The 22184-nt window shown below is 40.0% G+C and overlaps 1 protein-coding gene across 2 annotated transcripts; it reads left to right on the top strand.

The window, feature by feature from the left end:
- Nucleotides 1-1035: 1035 nt before the first annotated feature.
- Nucleotides 1036-17692, top strand: LOC115152163 (GTPase KRas). Of its 2 annotated transcripts, XM_029696729.1 has the most exons (6): nucleotides 1036-1288; nucleotides 10300-10417; nucleotides 11001-11179; nucleotides 11551-11710; nucleotides 13644-13768; nucleotides 14715-14794. In XM_029696729.1, the coding sequence occupies exons 2-5, from the start codon at nucleotides 10307-10309 to the stop codon at nucleotides 13761-13763; spliced, it is 570 nt and encodes a 189-aa protein (XP_029552589.1). In that variant the 5' UTR covers nucleotides 1036-1288; nucleotides 10300-10306; the 3' UTR covers nucleotides 13764-13768; nucleotides 14715-14794. The 2 variants fall into 2 exon arrangements, with proteins under 2 accessions (XP_029552589.1, XP_029552590.1); XM_029696730.1 differs by lacking the exon at nucleotides 13644-13768 and having other exon boundaries at nucleotides 14715-17692.
- Nucleotides 17693-22184: the final 4492 nt, after the last annotated feature.

Genomic DNA, 22184 nt, shown 5'->3' with positions numbered 1-22184 from the left:
CAGTCCATCCATTTGATATGTTATATTATTTTTCTCAGATGGGTTGAGCTGAAACTCAAACGTTTTATGTGAAATTCACATTTGAGTTATATTTATTTTTGAATGACTAAGTGTGAGCAGGATATTGTCTCCAGAATGGTGTAATATTTGATTTGATAACTATGTAATTAGTATCCAGATGGTTAATCTTGGCTAGGTGCCTAAAATAGGTTTTTCAGATACATTTAGTTGTATGACAAAGCACTGGTCACAAAAAATAATTGAGGATATACATTGTTTGAATTCTCACAAGCAGCGAGGGGTATGGATCTGTCCATAGCTGTCTTGCGCAATGGTGCCCCGGTCTGACACCCACACAAAAAAATAAACATAAAACTGCATAGTTGTTACGCACATGCGTAATTTTGTTCTAATGCAAATTTATACTTGTGTGAATTGGTTACCGTCTCTTCGTTTGGCCTCCCTGAGCCTAACGTTAACTGTTTGTTTTTACCACAGAGCATACTGTCCTGTATCCCCCCACTTTCTATTTATATGCACATATTCAGCGCTGAAGGTATACCAGTGAAAGCCGAGGAAAACTGACAAAGGGATCGCCAAATCATTTCCTTGCTTGGGAATGACGTCCCTACAGTACATTCCAGTTATATTTAGAGCCTATATATAGTGGTCCCCCCCTCATCCGTTGTACCCGCTTCACTGGGAAGAAGAGGGCTATCTATTCCCAGAGACAGGTCTTGAAATATTGATGCTAGATAGAATAATTCAATTCACACTGTCATAATGATCGATGTATTTGTGCGCAAATATCTCAGTCCTATCTGTGAAAAACATATCAACCCAAAACGTTTCAAAACACAGTCTACCAACACAAGCATCCACCAGAACAATATATTAAGGTAAACTATAAGTGAATTGAGTGGAGAACAAGTGAGCGTCTTTATAATGCTTATTGCAAAACTAGTGTAGTGATATCACCGAAACCAGTTGAAATCCCCTGCTTTGCTTTCTGGGTAAACTGTACGACGCTGCACCCGGTATCCGCCCATATTCGCGTCAGGCCAACCTCAGCTGAATCGAGAGTAGCAGGCCAAACGTTGTATCAAATGGAAAGTTAAATCGATTAATGTCCTTACTTCTGTCTGCTTTTTTAAAAGAAGTTCAATTTACACAAATGCGGCCGTTTCAGTGTAAAGTAGGAAATGCAGAGATCGTGTGAAAAAGGAGGATTATCTGCTTGACTTCTTATTTGGTCGCTACTTCGGACGCGGAACTCCACACGCTATAGGTAAAACAATTGGAAAGATCACTACATTTGTATCAATTTACACAATGGATACGGGGCGACATTGTGTTCCCTCGCCTATATTTTAATTTGAGGGTTGGGCCTGTAATGATTTCATAATTTCCTGTGCAATTGCAGCTAAAAGTATCGTTAATACAAACTACGCCCAATTGTTAACCTAATGTCTGGCCCTTTAATGCGCAGACCTATGCGGTATTTATGGCGGCTTCAAACTCATCCGCTCGCCCATGAATGCTGCAGGTTCTACCGGGTTTACGCATAGCATTCAATCCATTGTGCTAAAGAAATTTGCACAAGACAATCCTAGTTCACTAACACTTATGGGATCTGCATATGCTAGGCTACTCTATAATTGTGGACCTACTCCAGTTAATTGTAGGCTACAGACAACTCGACTTTATACAGTTGTAATATTAGGGTGTAGGCCAATCTAAGGTTGTACTCATCAGTTCACTTGTACAGGTATTGTTCAAATAACTGGGTCCTTCCACGAAATGAGTGCTTCTTGCGTCCCTTTTGATATATATGTTTTTTAATTGGGCATAAATATTTAATTTCGAAAGCCTGTTATTAAATAGTGCCCTTTTTAATAAGACCACATGGAAAATTCTATAAATTGGATTTTTAATATGAATAAAGACATTTCAGCTTTTTGACATGTCCCTAGGTGCATCATGACTTGTAGGAAGATTAACACACTTAACTCAAACACTTCTCCAAGATTTCACCATCATTATGTTTAGTTATTTTGTTTCTTTGACATTATTTAATGTTATTAGTTATTCATTTAAGGTAAAAAACAAAAACAAAAAAACAACCCTGTCCCTCATTTTAAGGTCAACCCTGTTACGTGAACTGTTAATATGGAGAAACGATTCCTTTTTAAAATATTATTTTTTTTACTAAAGAGAATTGAAGATGTAATCAGTGTAAAAGCAGCTGAGCTGGTTTTACTCTTTGGCATTTTTCTGGTGTTTTGTGGTGGAAAACTGAGCAGGTCGAGCATAACACGTATAACCCTGTTACCTTTAGATTGATAGACAGGCTAGAAATGTTTGAACAATTACATTTTTTTTGTGGAGTTTGCATTCAATTGGCCCTCCTTTGCATACAACAAGCTTCCATTCCCCCTGTCACAAGGGGATTCATGGCTGACATGCAGCCCACGGTTGGCTGCATGTGAACTACAATTTATACTGTTTTAACGTTTAGAAACGTGAATAATCATCGCTTGCGAAACCGTTTTAGAAACATGCTGATATGCTCCTTATCTTTTATATCAGTGAGAAATAATCTTTCGAATAAAACAGATGCAGTTACTGTAGCAGTTTTGCACAGACTATATGCTGTGTGTGCCAACAGTTACGCTCACACACAGGTGTTCGGGGCACTCTAGATAGCTAATTAGCATAGATGGCCACCTATCTTTTCGGTAAGCAAGAGCTGTAACATCAACCCTATAAAGGTGTGTAGTAATTTTATCCTTTTGTTATTATTTCACGCTGGTAGGAAAAATATGGTCCTTATGTTTCAAAAACCGTACCGGGAGCAATGCGTTTTAACGTTCAGAACGAGCGTCTGGGCTTCTAACCAAACTTCCCCGACCAGAAGATGCATGTACTACCGTCAATAGGCGCTAAAGGTAGTTGGTTGTCTATGAATTGGTTACGGTCAACCCTGCTACTTTATTTGGCACTTAATAGACACTCACTGTAGTCATTTTCTTTTATATCTCTTCTTAAAATGGGAATATGTTTATTAAAAAAACTTTTTTTTTTTTTTTTTTACATGTGCTCTTTATGACAGAATGGTGAAATGTAAGTTTACTTTTTTTTTTTCTTCACCACCAAGTTACACTAAAATGGTGGAACAACCCAGCCAGTAGTAGCTAGTATTAGGCCTTGGTTGACTGCCAATGAAAATGGCTGTTTGTCTAACATCAGATTATGCCAATAGGCAATATGCATAAAATGGACACAGTGGGTTTTTCATAGGCTATTTGTCTACTCTTTCACAATACATTCCTACAATATTGGCATGTATTTTACAGTAACTTGTAATTGATCTGAAAACAAAACTAATGGAGAGTGCTTTATTCTGACATGACAACTTTGTTGATGACTGGTAATTACAGCTGACGTACAGGTGTCATGACTAGCCAATCATGAACAAGCTTTCTATTTCATGCAGTGTAAGGATATGAAAAGGGTTGACAATATTGCATCAACATTGTAAGCATGGTTGCCTAGTTATTAGGCCTACTATACAATCATTTTAGGTCAGTGGGAGAATTGCAAAGTCACAATTAATCTTTATTCATCCTATTCACACTGTAGGCCATAGTTTCTGATGATGATGATTAGGCCTATAATGGCACTTACAATAGAAATAGTAGGCCTTTCTGAGGGAGTACAGAAATGAGTGTAGACCTTAGGTAAGTTTGAAAAAGGTGATGGAACACTAACTTTGATATAATATATACTAGCCTAAACAATATATCACTGCATACTACAGGTCACAGAGGGACCTACAATAATTTTTGTTGTAGAATGACGGTGAGAAGATCAATTCTGGTGAATTGTTAATAGGACATTACTCTAAAATGAATGAAAATTAAATGATGCTGTCATCAAACATATATAATTTCCCCCCTCCAGAAATGAATCCAATAACATGTTGGTCAATATTATCAGGAAGGTGTCCTCTTCAGCAATAAGGATTGTCACCTGCTGTAGCCCAACTGATGCAGCGTAGTAGCTACAAGGTTGAAGCATAGGGTTGCACATCTGCTTTTACCCCAGTGGGCTAATCATTAGCTAGATCACAAACTCTAAAACATGATCTTGTTGCTAGTTAGCAACATATTGATGGCTTGAAGGTCCCCAAAAAACATTCCACTGGAACTCAGCCAAGGATCATGTACTGTGAATATAATGTAGGCTTACCTGTTACACCTGACGTGTTACATTTAGCCCCAGGTTCTCCTAGGCATTCAACGCCATTAGCGAGTACTATTGTGCACAAAAAGCTAAAAGCTCTGGTTTTAAAATGGTGCAATTCACACATTTTGTGGTGTTCAGAAAGTAGAAAGTTTTGATCCTCTTTTAACAGTGGCCATCAAAACAAAATGTTTTGTTCAAATGTGTGTTTTCTCTGGACTGCTTTAGGAATGTTGTACAATGACTGGGCGTCACATTTTGAGAGTCGAGGAATATGCTTTTCTCACAGAATGCGACAAGCTGACCAATTGAATAGGTCAACTATTCTGCTATCGGGTTGTCTGATTTTGCTGCCGGTCATTTCCATGTAACAGGACCCATGAGCACCAACATGTGAGGTTCAGAGGAGCATATCAAATTGTGTGTCAAATGAAAGCAAACAGTCTGTATTTTGGGGAAATGAAGGCATGGATACATTTTTCAGTTTCCCCAATTTTTTTAAACCATTTTCCATCTTAAAAATTAGGCAAAAGTAATGGCTTTGATTTCTGGTCAAACAGATGGAAAAGGGGTTTTTAGAAAACATCTACCAGAAAAAGTCTTAAAAGGTATTAGAAATGCATCAAAACATAACTGTAAAGACCCCTGCCAACTAATATCAACACTTACAGTTGAAGTCAAGTTTACATACACCTTAGCCAATACATTTAAACTCAGCTTTTCACAATTCCTGACATTTAATCCTAATAAAAATTCCCTGTCTTAGGTCAGTTGGGATCAGAACTTTATTTTAAGAATCTGAAATGTCAGAATAATAGTAGAGAATCATTTATTTCAGCTTTTATTTCTTTCATTACATTCCCAGTGGGTCAGAAGTTTACATACACTCAAATAGTATTTGGTAGCATTGCCTTTAACTTGGGTCAAACATTTTGGGTAGCGTTCCACAAGCTTCCCACAATAAGTTGGGTGAATTTAGTCCCATTCCTCCTGACAGAGCTGGTGTAACTGAGTCAGGTTTGTAGGCCTCCTTGTTTGCACACACTTTTTGAGTTCTGCCCACACATTTCCTATAGGATTGAGGTCAGGGCTTTGTGATGGCCATTCCAATACCTTGACTTTGTTGTCCTTAGGCCATTTTGCCACAACTTTGGAAGTATGCTTGGGGTCATTGTCCATTTGGAAGACCCATTTGTGACCAAGCTTCAACTTCTTGACTGATGTCTTGATGTTGCTTCAATATATCCACATAATTTTCCTCCCTCATGAGGCCATCTATTTTGTAAAGCGCACCAGGCCCACCTGCAGCAAAGCACCTCCACAACATGATGCTGCCACCCTCGCGCTTCACAGTTGGGATGGTGCTCTTCAGCTTGCAAGCATCCCCCTTTTACCTCAAAACATAATGATGGTCATTATGGCCAAACAGTTCTATTTTGTTTCATCAGACCAGAGGACATTTCTCCAAGAAGTATGATCTTTGTCCCCATGTGCAGTTGCGAACCGTAATCTGGCTTTTTTTATGGCGGTTTTGGAGCAGTGGCTTCTTCCTTGCTGAGCGGCCTTTCAGTTTATGTCGATATAGGACTTGTTTTACTGTGGATATAGATAATTTTTTACCTGTTTCCTCCAGCATCTTCACAAGGTCCTTTGCTGTTGTTCTGGGATTGATTTGCACTTTTTGCACCAAAGTACGTTCATCTCTAGGAGACAGAACGCGTCTCCTTCCTGAGCGGTATGACGGCTGTGTGGTCTCAATGTGTTTATACTTGCGTGCTATTGTTTGTACAGATGAACGTGGTACCTTCAGGTGTTTGGAAATTGCTCCCAAGGATGAACCAGACTTGTGGATTGTCAACAATTTTGTTTCTGAGGTCTTGGCTGATTTCTTTAGATTTTCCCATGATGTCAAGCAAAGAGGCACTGAGTTTGAAATACATCCACAGGTGCACCTCCAATTGACACAAATGATGTCAATTAGCCTATCAGAAGCTTCTAAAGTCATGACATCATTTTCTGGAATTTTCCAAGCTGTTAAAAGGCACAGTCAACTTAGTGTATGTAAACTTCTGACCCACTGGAGTTGTGTCATGCACGAAGTAGATGTCCTAACCGACTTGCCAAAACTATAGTTTGTTAACAAAAAAATTGTGGAGTGGTTGAAAAACAAGTTTTAATGATTCCAACCTAAGTGTATGTTTACTTCCCACTTCAACTCTATATTTAGTTCTGGAGAAATTATTTGCCATTAAGTTTAAGAAACATTCACTCGTGCCTTGTCATTCCGTTACCAAAAAACCCATCTTTAAGATATTTTATCATTTTTCTCCCTCACTAGGAGTGAAGATAATGAAAGTTCACAGAAGCAACAAGTAAAGGTAGACCTACCAATGCGTTAGGGTTTTTACTGAAATCAATGTTTATGAATTAAGTGATTAAAACTTGTAATTCTGATGGCAAATCCGTAACAGAATTACAGAAATCTGTAACAGAGTTACTGCAATTGAATTGGCTACAATGGGAAATCAAAGTAGTCACAAACCACAGTTGGGTCACCTGCTACTGTCTTCCCTTCCACTGGCATACTGCTATGTTCTGGCATACTGTTTTTGTTCTCTTTCTGGTCAAAGCGAGAGGGTGAAAACAGTCTGAACAAGCCCTCGCTCGCTCGCTCGCCCTCATGCACAACCGGTCAAAAGTTTTAGAACACCTACTCATTCAAGGGTTTTTCTTTATTTTAATATTTTCTCATTGTAGAATAATAGTGAAGACATCAAAACTATGAAATAACACATATGGAATCATGTAGTAACCAAAAAAAGTGTTAAACAAATCAAAATATATTATTTTATATTTGAGATTCTTCAAATAGTCACCCTCTGCCTTATATAGTCCCAGTGTAAAGTTTGGACACACCTACTCATTCAAGGGTTTTTCTTTATTTTTCATTGTCCTGTTGAAAACAAATGATAGTCCCACTAAGTGCAAACCAGATGGGATGGTGTGTCACTGCAGAATGCTGTGGTAGCCATGCTGGTTAATTGTGCATTGAATTCTAAATAAATCACTGACAGTGTCACCAGCAAAGCACCATCACACCTCCGCCATGGTTCACGGTGGGAACCACACATGTTGAGAATATCAGTTCACCTACTCTACGTCTCACAAAGACACGGCAGTTGGAAAACAGAAATCTCAAATTTGGGCTCATCAGACCAAAGGACAGATTTCCACCGGTCTAATGTCCATTGCTCGTGTTTCTTGGCCCAAGCAAGTGTCTATTTCTTATTGGTGTCTTTTAGTAGTGGTTTCTTTGCAGCAATTTGACCATGAAGGCCTGATTTCATGCAGACACATGTCTGTTACTTGAACTCTGAAGCATTTATTTCGGCGGCAAACTGAGGTGCAGTTAATTGCCGATTTTCTGAGGCTGGTAAATCTTATGAACTTATACTCTCTGCAGCAGAGGCAACTCTGGGTCTTCCTTTCCTGTGGCGGTTTTCATGAGAGTCACTTTCATCATAGCCTTGATGGTTTTTGTGACTGCACTTGCAGAAACTTTCAGATTTCTTGAAATTTTCCGCATTGACTGACCCTCGTGAAGCCGGTTGAGAGAATGGCAAGAGTGTGCAAAGCTGTCATCAACGCAAAGGGTGGCAACTTTGAAGAATCTCAAATTTAAAATATATTTTCAATTGTTTAACACTTTTTTTTTGGTTAGTACATGATTCCATATGTGTTTTTTCATGGTTTTTGATGTCTTCACTATTATTTTACAATGTAGAAAATAGTAAAAGATTAAGAAAACCCTTGAATGAGTAGGTTACTTCTCCCAGCTCTTACTGACACATACCCATGAGCCCCCTCTTTCCATTTATTGTAACTAGTATCCACGCAGACTGACACGGGACATCCATGGACTTTGAAAAGTAGTTGAAATTTGGTCAGTCCGCCCTGGCCTTGATTTCAAAGTCCACAGAGTTTGTTTTTTGGTTTCTGACTGGCCTTGATTTGGTCCAAACATAGACGTCCATGATTGGTGAACGGACCAAATCTGAACCAATCATAGACTTCTGTTTCACAAGATTCCACAGTATAGTGAAGAAAAGTAGAGTACATACTGTAGAATGAATGTACTGAACTCTATTGTGATGTCCGAACTTGTGAAACGTAGACGTCTATGTTTTGTTCAGATTTGGTCCGGTTTGATTTCCACCAAATTTGGTCTTGTTTTGGGGGCGGAGCTCATTACAATAATAGCCAGGATATGAAAGGATGATATATTTCTACCTTTTGGGTACCTATTCAGGATACGTCACCATGAAGAGAATGACATTCATATAAGTTATGCATTTCTGTATAGTACAGATCCGGGACCCATGATTTTATTCCGTTACAATATTTTTGTTACAGGTAGGGTATCATGTCATAGCTGACACCCCATTCTTTCTGCAGACATATTTGAATCTTAATTATGTGGAAGATATTTATGTTTTTGGAAAACATTGCCGCATAAAAAAAACCCAAAAAAACAGGGAGATTATATCGTAATTCTGTTACCAAACTTTGCGTCTACACAGTTCTTCCAGTAGATATGTTTTTGTGAAATGCTCTGTGTAAATTGTAAAGTAGTCCTTGTGCATAGAGCTGTATGGTTTTTTCAACTTTTGAAATCAATGGTTTTTGTTTATAGATTTTAAAGTAGGATGTCTGAGTATCAATTCTGTTACTTGCTTGTGGTATTGACTGAGGAAAATTTTAATGTGGACAACGATTTTTCATTAGATAATAATACAATTCCATAACCAAAGGTACCAGTGCTCAGCTCTGCCTAGCACTCATTTGGATCATAGGTGCTGGGTATCAGACATAATGTACAGTGTTGTTGACATACTGTACAGTTGTGTTGTGTTCAGCACTGATTGTCTAATATAGCATCCATGACTCGTATCATCGATTGGACAGTCTATTTTGTTATGTTTTTATCAGAAATTACTAGGTGATTTGGTGACTCTATTTCCGTTGTATTTTGAGATGCTACTCACATTGAGTTAAATGTCAACCTCAACTGAGAACAAGTGTTTTTTTTTAATTTTGTTTTTTTTAAACATAACTGTCTGGATAGCAGTGTGTGCCTCCCTTTTGCTTGATACTTCTGGGATCATAAAGTAACGTCATGTGTGTCTACTGCCAGATCCCATTGTGTAGCTGTTACTCACAATTGACAATTGAATTTGTGTTACAGTTAGAGATACAGGACGATTTAGTAGCAACATTTATGGGGATGATTGAGGGAATTGTATCAGTAAATTCTCTGTTCAAACGATGTTACTTAATGATGACAAGTCATCATTTTATGAGCAAGAACCTTGCTTGTGTCCTATAATATCAATATAATAGTCTACGTAAATTACCTCTGCAGAATTCCAAGATCACTCATGGTTTTACATATCTTCTCCTTCTTGTTGATAAGCCCATTTTTAAACAATGTTATAATAAAATAGAGTATATTAGGTCCTCTCGTTCCATTTTCTCTGAAATCACAGGATGAAATTGAATAGAATGTAAACATTCCTGTATCCACAGAGATCTGTGATTGTATGCATTCCCTGCAGCTCTAGACACACAGGATGGTCATTGTTGCAAATGAAAGGCAATGTGGAGACAATCGGGACAAAATCAAATTTTGCATTTGGCGGGCTCTGTGCACACAAGCACTTTAGAGTAGCTTAACTGATAAGGAATGAATACAACTTGACCAGATGGCTGTGAAGAAATGGTTCATATCAGCTTTATTCTGTGTGGGCGGGAATGGGGTAAAAAAACATAGCGGGTTTTAAAGAAGTCCCAGGTGGAGTATTCCCTGTTGGTGGATTTACCTCCCTGATTCCAGGAATCCTCCAACTGGAAAACATGGGCATTTTGGGAAAGATACTGGAATTCTGCAACCCTATGTATGTGACTATTTCTTGTTTAGTCGATAGTTAGTGTGTAGCTCATGAAATGTTTATTTTTATATTCACTGACTGTATTTCTGTGTCTTCTGTCCCACAGGTGAACGATGACCGAATACAAACTGGTGGTGGTGGGAGCAGGAGGCGTGGGCAAGAGCGCACTCACCATCCAGCTCATCCAGAACCACTTTGTGGATGAATATGACCCCACCATCGAGGTAAAAAGATGTTTCAGTACAACCACGTGTCTTTTACTACAAGGCATGCCTGGGAGTCAAGAGGAAAAGTTCCTTTGAAAAAAAGTTGTGTACAATTTTTGTGGCTGCCTGCTCCGCCCGCACAGAGGACTGCGCAGAGCTGTGTGAAAAATATCTGCAAAAAAAATTGTGTGCAAATGCAAGTAAAAATGTGCTCCAGATTCTATTTGAATGTATGAATATAATATCCGCAACATGGTGTCATTCAGTCAGTTTAACATTTGTAGATGGCTACGTGATGAAGTTTGACATGTCAGAAATTATTACTCTGAAAGCTATACATTTTATGACTGCTTGAAGACTGAATGCATTTCTTCCCTGGTGACCATATAGTCTCTTACCTGGTCATCCCATCCATTCTCTTCAATTCTAATACTGTTGTATTTCCTTTGGAACTTTACCAGATGAGCATTCTATGACCATATAGTTACATACAGGATTTCAGAGCCCTAGTCAGGTAGACTGGACACCTATGAATATGTGCTCATTCATAGGTGTCCAGTCCTGAACCATCCATCTCTCTCTTTCTTGCTCCCTCCCTCAGGACTCGTACAGGAAGCAGGTGGTGATTGACGGGGAGACATGTCTGCTGGACATCCTGGACACTGCAGGTCAGGAGGAGTACAGCGCTATGAGGGACCAGTACATGAGGACAGGGGAGGGCTTCCTCTGTGTCTTCGCCATCAACAACACCAAGTCCTTCGAGGACATCCACCACTATAGGTGAGCTAGGTTCTGCCACAACATCTGAAGTACTACTGCCGATTGCACTGATGGCGTTAAGCCGGACTATAGTTAAACCAGCGCACTATAGTTAAACCAGCCCACTATAGTTAGACCAGCGGACTATAGTTAAACCAGAGGACTATAGTTGCATCTGTTTCCAAGCAGACACAGTTGTGCCAACCATATCCTGTCAACTGTGTCAAAGTCAACATCACTCCCGACCTATACAGCCCACTCTTTCACAAACCCTTTAACCAGCTTGTGTGTGAAATCAATAACCCCAAAAAGGAGTCCATTACATACTTTGGATGACCAAAGCATTGCACTGGTATTTAACCCTTGCCTTCCCTGTCATCTTTGTTCACCAGAGAGCAGATCAAGCGGGTGAAAGACTCGGAAGACGTGCCCATGGTGCTGGTGGGAAACAAGTGTGACCTGCCGTCCCGGACGGTGGACACCAAACAGGCTCAGGACTTGGCGCGCAGCTACGGCATCCCCTTCATCGAGACCTCGGCCAAAACCAGACAGGTGAGAGACGGAGACAACAAGCCCTAGTGGGCTGTGTGGACACAGCCATGGCTCAAACAGCAACTATCACCTTGGTTTTTAACATGACGACCATTAGCTAGCCTGGAAATCCAGACTGAATTCAGTAAAGTGAAATGCAGCGTTATTCAGTCTGGATTTCACGTCTACATTAGCTCTACTCCATATCTATTGAAGACAGATTACTAAAACAGGTGAAAACTTTCCTCTAGTTTTTTTTATTTTTATGTGGAATAACTTCTAATAAGCTGAAATGTGCGCTTCACCTTAATGTCTCACAACCTTTTATTTTATATTTTTGTTCCATTTCATCTTGGGGGAGAAGGGCAAAAAACGGTCCTAACTTTGCACCTTAGTAAATCGAGCCCTTGTAGCGGTATTTTCTTGCGTGAACACAGCAGCCATTCAACCATTTTCTCCACAGATCAATTTTCTTTATTGTAGCAAGATTACTTCTTACCAGCTGTGTCAGGTGTCCTTGCAATGGCTTTTTACAATTATGGCCACTTCAATCTCACAAAATGCCGTGGTCCTCTTTTGACTCCCAAGCTGCCTTTTTGATTTGCGTTGGTATCAATGGCTATATGTGCTCTGTTTCTAAATGGTGCTTGGAAACGTATCGGGTAATGTACTGTACATAATTACAGTCCCTTTGCTTAGTTGAATTCTTGATTTATGAATTGCTGTGTCCGTGCATGCTCCTCTGTCATGGAAATGTGGCTTTCTTTCACCATTAGAGGCTCCATAATGGATCTGGCATTGTTTTAATCAACAAATCAGTCAATCTTTGTCACTGAATCGTCACGACAGAGGGGAAGTTGTCAGTAATTGTTTTGTGGCGGGCTTATAATCATGCTTAATGGACAGTGGGAAGTGATTGTGTGCTGTATGGTGCACTATTGTCTGTTTGATTATGTGGTTGCTGGCTTGGCTTCAGTGGTGCGTGTCGTGTGAGGCTATGCGTGGCTGGCTGGTGCTGTGATGTGTGTGGTGATTTGTCAGTCGGTGAACCTTCTCCTGCACTTTTTGCATCGGTCCAATCACAACTCCTTCTGGGGCTGCTGATTGGTCTCTTCCAGCTCACTCCTCCGATGGTCGAATCGCCCGGCTACCTGGTGTTGCTCTTGTACTGAAATCACAAATAATACACACACGTTTGTACCTGTCATTCCCCTGTGAGGTTCAATTATTCATCATGTTTTAAACTGTATAAAAAAAAATGCGTCCTCCGAGTTATACATCAGCCCTATACACAGCTAAATGTAGACTTGGTCGACATAGAATGCCAATACACTGAGTGTACAAAAGATTAGGATCACCTTCCTAACACTGAGTTGCACTCACCTTTGCCCTCAGAACAGCCTCAATTAATCGGGGCATGGACTCTACAAGTTATCAAGCGTTCCACAGGGATGCTGGCTCATGTTGACTCCAATGCTTTTTTCCACAGTTTGGGTGGTGGACCATTCTTGATACACACAGGAAACTGTTGAGTGTGAAAACCCCAGCAGCGTTGCTGTTCTTGACACACTTGAACCGGTGCGCCTGGCACATAGTACCATACCCCGTTCAAAGGCACTTAAAACATTTGTCTTGCCCATTCACCATCTGAATGGCACACGTAGGCAATCCATGTCTCAATTGTCTCAAAGGTTAAATAAGTATTTTTAAGCCGTCTCCTACCCTTCATCTACACTGATTTGTGAAGTGCATTTAACAAGTGACATCAACAAGGGATCATAGATTTCACCTGTATTCACCTGGTCAGTCTGTCATGGAAAGAGCAGGTGTTCCTAATGTTTTCTAACACTGTGAGGAAACACAGTCCACATAGTGTTCCTGTGTCCTTGAACACTGAGGGGTCAACAGTGTCCCTGTATCCCCTAACTGAGGAGAGCTGTGTTTCGCACTGCAGAGAGTGGAGGATGCCTTTTACAGTCTGGTACGGGAGATCAGGCTGTACCGGCTGAAAAAGCTCAGCAAGGAAGAAAAGACCCCGCGCTGCGTCAAGCTTAAAAAGTGTGTTGTGATGTGAAAGGGGTAAGTGTGTATCATCCGCGCTCCCTCACGTCCGTCAGGTGTGTATTTGTGGTGTGTGGGAGGGTGTCGTCCGTGTGGTAGCGAGCAGGGAAAGTGGTAATGTTTGCTGCTTGGCGGGTGGGATTCATCCCTATTTAAGCTAACCTCCTGGGATCTGCTGTGGGGTCTCCTTGAAACCAGGCGTCCGTCTTAGTTTCTCCTCCTGTGGTATCTGTATCTCTGTGTGGGGTATGTTTATACTATCGTGGGTGATGATCATTTTGTAATCTGCTCAACTTCGACAAATCAGTGGTGAGAGCCGAGGGAGCAGGTAAGACTGGATCTGTGTGACCGATGGCGGTTGTGATAATCTGGGCCGAAATGAAGTCTTGAAATGGTGACTAAGGAAGTGTGATTACTAAGAGGACAGCACGGAGATGTTCCACTGAAGTCCTGGGGCAACTGTGTGCATTGATGTCGCACATAAGGTCCTTTGTTTCTGTCTTTCTCTTTCGCTGTCTTGTTCTTTCTATCTCACAATCTGAAATGACTTTGGTTTCCTCTCTGATACAATAGGTGACAATGTTGTGCTCAGTGAATGACAAAGACCTGGTTATTTTTGGTCCCTGCCTCTCTTTGGCATCATTGATATAGCCATTGTCTTTGCTGTTGTATGCTGGGCCAGCTCATGCCACAAATCCACCTACCAACGAATCAATATGCAATGAGCACATTTGTAACGCAAGTTTTGTAACGCATGTTGGTCTGCATACTAGGAGTGTACACTGAAATTGTCACCCTATTCCCTATATAGTCAAAAGTAGTGCAATATATTGAGGAATAGGGGTTCCATTTCAGACATTTGCATCTGGCCAAGCTTTCATGTTAGTCACAGATGAGAACGTAAGTGTTTTTGAGAAGAGTTTTCAAAACAAACCTTAACTTTTTATTATTTTCTTTTCCCCAGGGTGTCGATGATGCATTTTACACATTAGTGCGGGAAATCCGAAAACACAAGGAGAAGATGAGCAAGGAGGGCAAGAAGAAGAAAAAGAAGTCCAAGACAAAGTGTATACTCATGTGAATAATGACCCCCCCCCCCTTTTCATGATAGACAAAAAAAATGTGTTAAAACAGTTCAAATAATACATTTTTGTACATTACGCTAAATTATTAGCCTCTTTATCTTAGTACCCAAAATACTGAATATGGAAATGATCCCTATTTTTCTGCCGTTTTCTCTTATTTTGAAACCAATAAGCTTTACTTTCTGTTTAGTGCCAGTTACCCAGAAGTGTTGGTCCGATAGGTTGATTATCAATTAGGAGATGGTACACAGTAAAACGAAAGGACTTGATTCAACAGCCAAGTTCATAACTGTAGGGACATTTTGGACAACATAAAAAGCAAGCCTAAAAACCTTATTTTCCCTCTGCTGGAAAGCATGAGATGCTCTTAACAGTATGGGACGCCAAATAGTTGAATCCCATTCCATTGGACAAGGAGTAACAACTGGAGGCAGGACCAACACTTGATTGGGGGAAATTCCAAATGTCCCAGCCACTGTGTGTAATAATGCCCATCCTCCGACTTTAAACTCCTAGATATGATTCAATAATGTCATGCTGTACTTGACGCATGCATGTGAACTTTACTACTGTATCTAGTTTAAAAAATGTCCCGGTTACCCATTTTAATTAAGTTGTAATCTGTTAATGCTTTTTTGTCATTTGTGGGTAGTGATTTCCTGCCTACAGGACTTTCCTTTTTTGCATGCAATGTGTTCTTACTAGTCAATGGGGAATGGCACAGTGATACTAATACTGTACGATACTGATACAGCCACTAGGGCCAGGAACGAGAAGCTCCTGTCCAGTTGGGCCACATAGGCTTTTATAGTGTTTCGGACCTCGAGTCAATCTATATTCACCATATCTGATCTTTTGGGTGGAAACCAGTTGTTAAATGGTGGGAAACCTCTTCAACAACTGAAACGCTCCAGGTGGCAGGTATGAAGCAAAATAGATTTTTTTTTACATAGGCATCAAAACAGCAAGATTCTCAGTAATGTTGAAGAGGACATGCAGCTAATGTTGTGTTGCTCAGTGGCACTGCATGTTGCTTAAACAAACGCCTCTACACAATCCAGTGTCTCCTGTAGTTTTATCATTCAATTTGATATACCCTGCTCATTCTGAACGTTTTAAAAGATGAGTTAATTGTTCATCAAGAGATCTTGTTTGCGTGATGAAATTCCCCTCACATCCTCAGGATTGGTGTATTTTGTGTCATGTTCTGTGTTTTTGAAAGACAAACCTTGCCCATTCAAGTGATTTTACTGAAGTAACACATTTTACCTCATCTTAGTTATTGAACCAGCAAATCAAGATTTGGGCTTCCTTGTTACAGCGTAACATCCAAATTGTTTTGAGTGCAAACAAATAGCATGCCTAAATTAAACCTAAACTTTAAACCAAGTAATCTAATGACGTATATGTGTTTTTCAGGTGAACTGTCTTAAAGAATAGGGAGTTACTGTCTTCAGATGCAAGACATAAAATACCCCATCACATCCTAACAGAATATGCCTTGCACATTTCCCCAAGCCTTTGTACTTATTGCTGCCATAAATGTACTTTCCTGTTTTTGGATTGGCTAGATTAGGCAAAGAAAATCTTAAAGGCCTTTTTTTTTTGTCCAACCACAGATCTTCCTTTCTCTATTTTGTTTTTGTTTTACTTCTACAAAAGATGCACCCCCATAGAATCGTTGTCATGCAATGAGTGTTCAAAAATGTGTTGTTCATATAAATTTCTCATTCTTCCTCGTGAAGTTAGATTTTTTGGGTTAGAGCTTGGGTGGGAAGGTGTTGAGTGGGTTTTGCTGGGCTGTATTTCAAGTGAAATGACTGGTCCAGTCCAATCATTTTTGTCAAATGTATTCCTTACAAAGGTTGTTGCTTCCTAGTGATGTAACCGGAGCTGATGTCTGTAAATGAGGCAATTACCATTAAATTCATTTTTAGAGAAAAAAAGTATTAATTTATAAAAACACGGAATAGTTGTTTTTCAGCGTTATTGCACAACCTTAATACCAGGGTTTTACCTTGAGGCTTCTTAAACATTGCCTTTTGTGCTTCAGTCAGACAGCAGCGGGATACATGTGAGCTGAGACTGCATTAGGCTTCTTTGTCACATCTGTTCAACAGCTACAAACTCTGCTGTTTGAGAGGAATGAGATTCTAAAGTGAAACATAATATACAATACATTTATTTATGTTAGCACATTTTTTGATTATGGGATGCCATTTGTTAACAATACTGTATCACAGAAAGTAATTCTACCAAAATGTTCCACCTCCCTTTTATTTTGCGTGCCAACTGCTGATTTCTGAAAAAGAAGTAGCATTTATACCTGGATTGTATTTTAACAACCTTTTTGTATAGTTGTGATACTGAAAGGTGCACATTTTGTAAATTGTGCTTCATTTCTTTGGTGTCTAATGTTGCTTTAATGGAGTTTTCAGTACTCTCTTTTGTGTATGATGGGACTTGGGAGAGTGACTGGGTCCAGGTCTAGGGGAGTGAATGAATGACCACTGTTGAACACATCCATAGAGAGCTCTCTTTGGTCACTGTGTAGAGTGGTGATCTGATCCCAAATCTGTCTCTTTTTTGCCATGAATCTCACCACTCCTATTTAATGTGTAATAAAGACAAAACAATTAAGAGGAATTGGCCCTGTTTTCATTGCTCATAGTGACTTTAAAAGTATTCACACCCCTTGACGTTTTCCACAGTTTGTTCTTACAAAGTGGGATTAAAATGGATTTAATGGTCAGTTTTTGTCAACGATTTACACAAAATGCCCTGTCAAAGTGGAAGAAAAATTCAAATGGCTGTAACAGATTCATGAAAAATAAAACGTTCTTGATTTAGATAACTATTCAACATCCTGAGTCGATACATTTTACAATCACCTTTTGGCTGCGATTCAATTTGTGTCTTTCTGGGTAAATCTCTTTTGCTCATTGTTCATTTCAAAATTATTCAAGCTCTGTCAAATTGGTTGTTGATCATTGCTAGACAACAATTTTCAGGTCTTAATTTTTCAAGCAATTTTAAGTAAATTGTTACTAGTGCACTCAGGAACATTCAATGTCTCCTTGGTAAGCAACTTCAGTGTAGATTTGGCCTTGTGTTTTAGGTTATTGTCCTGCTGAAAGGTAAATTAATCTCCCGGTGTCTGTTGGAAAGCAGGATGAACCAGGTTTTCCTCTATGATTTTGCCTGTGTTTAGCTCCATTCTGTTTTGTTTATCCTGAAAATCTCCTCAGTCCTTAACGATTACAAACCTACCCATAACATGATGCAGTCACCACTATGCTTGAAAATATGGAGAGTGGTACTCTGCTTTCTTGAATTTGCCACAGACATAACACTTTGTATTCAGGACAAAAAGTGCATTTCTAGCAGTATTACTTTAGTGCCTTGCAAATAGGATGCATGTTTTGGAATATTTGTGTTATGTACCAGCTTCCTTCTTTTCACTCTGTTTACAATTATCTGTAAGGTCCATCAGTCAAGCAGTACATTCCAAACACAGATTCAACCACAAAGACCAGGGAGGTTCCCCAATGCCTTGCAAAGAAGGTTACCTATTGGTAGATGAATAAAAAAATATCCCCTTGAGCATGGTGAAGTTATTAATTACACTTTGGATGGTCAACATACCAAGTCACAGGCGTCCTTCCTAACTCCGTTGCCGGAGAGGAAACTGCTCAGGGATTTCACCCTGAGGCCAAAGGGGACTTTAAAATAGTTAGAGTTTAATGGCTGTGATCGGAGAAACCAGAGGATGGATCAACAACATTGTAGTTACTCCACAATACTAACCTAATTTATATTATTATTTAAGCAAACTTATTTTGGCTTGCCATAGCAAAAGAGTTGACTACTTATTGACTCAAGACATTTCAGCTTTTATTTTTAGTTAATTAGTGAAAAATAAAATAAACTTAATTCCACATTGACATCATGGGGTATTGTGTGTAGGCCAGTGACAAAATCTAATTCAGGCTGTAACACAACAAAATGTGGAAAAAGTCAAGTGGTGTGAATACTTTCTGAAGGCTCTGTATCTGTGTCAAGTAATTGTTACTTCGGTGCTGTCTGCCAGTTCGCAATGCAATGCTATGGACCTATTGGACTATCTATCTAAAGTCATATTTACACTCACACATTCCTTGGTGGAGTTGTGTGCTATTCTATCGTTATTTACAAACATCGGGGAGCTGTTAGTTAGGGATGCTTGATCATGACTCTGGTTTGGATAGAAGCACTGGATACACAAAACCATCAGACAACTAGTTTATCATGCTGGCTGAGATACAGTATATTAGTTTGATAGACATATTAGCAAACATGTATAACATGAAGATGCATGTGTGTGTGACAGTGGATTAACTGTACAATAGATGAATAGTTGTTTAGGGTTGTAGTCTTGTAGCTCTGCCAGACTGCTGTCATGTCATGGGTTTTGCCAGCAGGGGCCACTGTTTTCCTAACTCTGCTGTGTCTGACAGGCTCACAGCCAGAGCATAAAGTGTCACCAGTGAATGGAGCCCCCAGACTGACAGTCATTTGCATATCACACATTCTATAAGGACACCCACTACATAACAGTATGTTAATCCAATTTGATTAAATCATTTCAGTTATGTACGGTTAATCTGTATGCCTGTCAAAACTATAGAATGGAGAAGCCAACACATACCAGGTTTGGGTCAATTCAATATCATTTCACTGAATTCAGGAGTAAACTGAAATTCCAGTCACAGAGTTTCTAAGCCCAGAGGTGCAATACCGAGAGACTTCCTGGAACGCTTGCAAAGCAGACCAGATTGGGGTTTGGGTTTTGAGAAGTCAATGAGTAAAGTGAAGTATTCTTCCTTATTTGTTAATTTTCTCAAAATCTAAAGGCACAACCTAGACTCCAGCCAATGTCTTAAGTAGTTGAACATGTTATTACTCCAACCCCCGTTTTGTCGTACATAGTGACAAACTGACACGTTAACATTTTTGTCAAAAACAACTTTATATCGAAGGAGTGCCTTTGATTTGACAGCCTTTTCATGCTCAGTTTGGCGCGAGACGTTTGCCCCAATGACGTGTTTCTACGCATGAGCTTAGCTAGCCATCGTCGCCATGACATTGCCTACAAGCGTGATTGGGGACTTCTATTGGAGAAGCAGTTTCTGCCTATCTTCATACTGTACTGTCTTTGTTCCAGTTGCCTTTAGTTCATATCTATACAATTTCACTGGATCTTTTTTCCACTTTAGCTGGATCTTTGTCAAACGACTACTTTGGGGACCATGGACGAGTCTTTGACACCTGATGAAGACATGCCTTTAATCCTATAAGCAGCCGTTAACGTGGGTGTTTTGACATGTTCTGTTGTCATGCTGGGTGGTTTCTCCAGCAGACAGATGGAGGCTCCTTATGGCTGACTTCCAGCTGCAGTACTCACCAGCACCATCTAGTCTACAGCAATAGCCATATCACTGCTACAGTGGAGTGTCAGACACTCTTCTCTGGCTTTGTTCACAAAAGACGAGTATGCTTGTTTTGTCCTACTTTGTGAAAGGCCCTGCCATGTAACATCAAGGATTTTATATTTTCCCAAAACGTTTGTCATGGAATAAATTCCTGAGGGATCAAGTCCGGAGACAACAAACATTAAGGATATTGCTCTGTGACTGTCATGTCTAGAATAGCATCACACAATGTGTGGCTAACTGGTTGAAATTATATTTTTTGGTGGAGCCAACATTGTTGTTGTATAATTGACTTATTATATTGATCACGATGTAAGCACTATTTAATTATGCTCAGACTCAGTCCTGAATCCTGTCGTCTTGCTGAAGTGGGTCTTGCTCATGTTTTTACGCACCTGTAATTGTCTCTGGCGTGTTTGATACGAAATATTAGAGTATTATGTTCAAATGGGAGTTTAGCTGTATTCAGATTGTCACCATGGAATATAAAATGTTTTAATATCTTGTGAAGAAAACAATCGAGCTGTTGAACCTGGGCTACAGCACCCACCATGAAGCAGCAGAGAAAGACAGATTGAGACTGAGAGGGAAGAGATCCGTTAAATTATGCAGAAAGGGCTTTCTCTCTCCCAGACAAGTCGGAGACCTGCCGGAGAGAAAATTGTAAGAGAAGTATGAGTCTGAGCAGCCTTCACAAATCCCCCCCGCCCCTCCACCCCCCTAGGGACAGCTTAGTCCGAGGCCTGTCAGTCACAGCCCCCCCTCCCTGCTCTGTAATCTGGGGACGGCACTGAGAAGCCTGCAGGTCTGATAAAGCACTGAAAGAAGACAAACAGACACCAGTCCCTGGTTCTCTGGGCCCATGCTGGGGTAGAGGGAGAGGTGGGAGGGATGAGAAATGGCAAATGTTCCCAAATTGATAACAGCCCAAGTCCTCGTCTGGTTCCACCCAAACCCTCTCAACTCAGACAGGCAAATCCTCCATCCCCTCCAAGGTTATTATAGTTTTGTGTTATATCAGTTTTTTTATTTAGTTTTTCAAATAGTTTACTTTTTTAGTTTTCAGACCTGATTTGTTCGTTTTTTATCAGTATGACTTGTATAACAAATATTTGTATTTAGTTATATTATTTAGTTTCAGTTTTAGTGTTAGGGACAGAAAGCAGGCTAGGAGACATTTATGTTGTATGGTGACAGTGCTGACTCCGCCCCAAAATCTGTCAGTGCGAAAATACAGCGTTAACCAGTGGAGGTGGATATTTTTGGAATGGAGGTCAATAATGGAAGAGTGTAGAATTTGATCAACATTAAAATTGAATTGTTAATTGCTAGAATTAGTTGCTTATTAGGCTATATATCGATGTGTGCCTGATGCTGCACCTCAGCTCTGATTCTCCGCTGGGTGTGCAATATCAAGTGCGTCTATAGGCAATTTAGTGTGGTCTCAATCAATGGATCCATAGCCTATATGAAGTCCATGCTCGGAGAAGCATAGAGGATTATAGGTATATTTCTAACTAAAAATGTTCTTCCTTTCAGAGTCTTTTGCACTGCTGGTATGGTGTAAACAAAACCATGCATTACACACTGCAATGGATATTCCAACTCTGAGCCCCGGGCCTGCTCTGCTCTTGCTGATCAAAGCCTTTGCTGTGTAGGCCTACGGTGGCAGCTCAGGAGGAGAGTCAAAGGCTTCTTCCCGAAAATAATTTTTGATTAGGCATAGTCCAAAAAATTCCACATTATGCGCACAAACGGAATGCATTTAACCAAAATCTGTCTTACGCAATTAACCCAACCCCTCGGAATCAGAGAAGTGCAGCGGGCTGACATCCACGTTATCGGCGCCAGGGGAGCCCATATGTTCAGTTCGAGAAG

Source organism: Salmo trutta, chromosome 17 (assembly GCF_901001165.1).
Source record: "Salmo trutta chromosome 17, fSalTru1.1, whole genome shotgun sequence".
In the NCBI taxonomy this organism is placed as follows: Eukaryota; Metazoa; Chordata; class Actinopteri; order Salmoniformes; family Salmonidae; genus Salmo; species Salmo trutta.
Note: the sequence above shows the minus strand (reverse complement) of the source record. Positions and strands in the feature narration are given on the sequence as shown.

Bases quoted from the DNA above. Each gene is read 5' to 3' on its own strand.
- LOC115152163 (XM_029696729.1), top strand. From the start codon at position 10,307: ATGACCGAATACAAACTGGTGGTGGTGGGAGCAGGAGGCGTGGGCAAG. The intron at 10,418-11,000 runs GTAAAAAGATGT...TCCCTCCCTCAG, and splicing joins AATATGACCCCACCATCGAG to GACTCGTACAGGAAGCAGGT. The intron at 11,180-11,550 runs GTGAGCTAGGTT...TTTGTTCACCAG, and splicing joins GAGGACATCCACCACTATAG to AGAGCAGATCAAGCGGGTGA.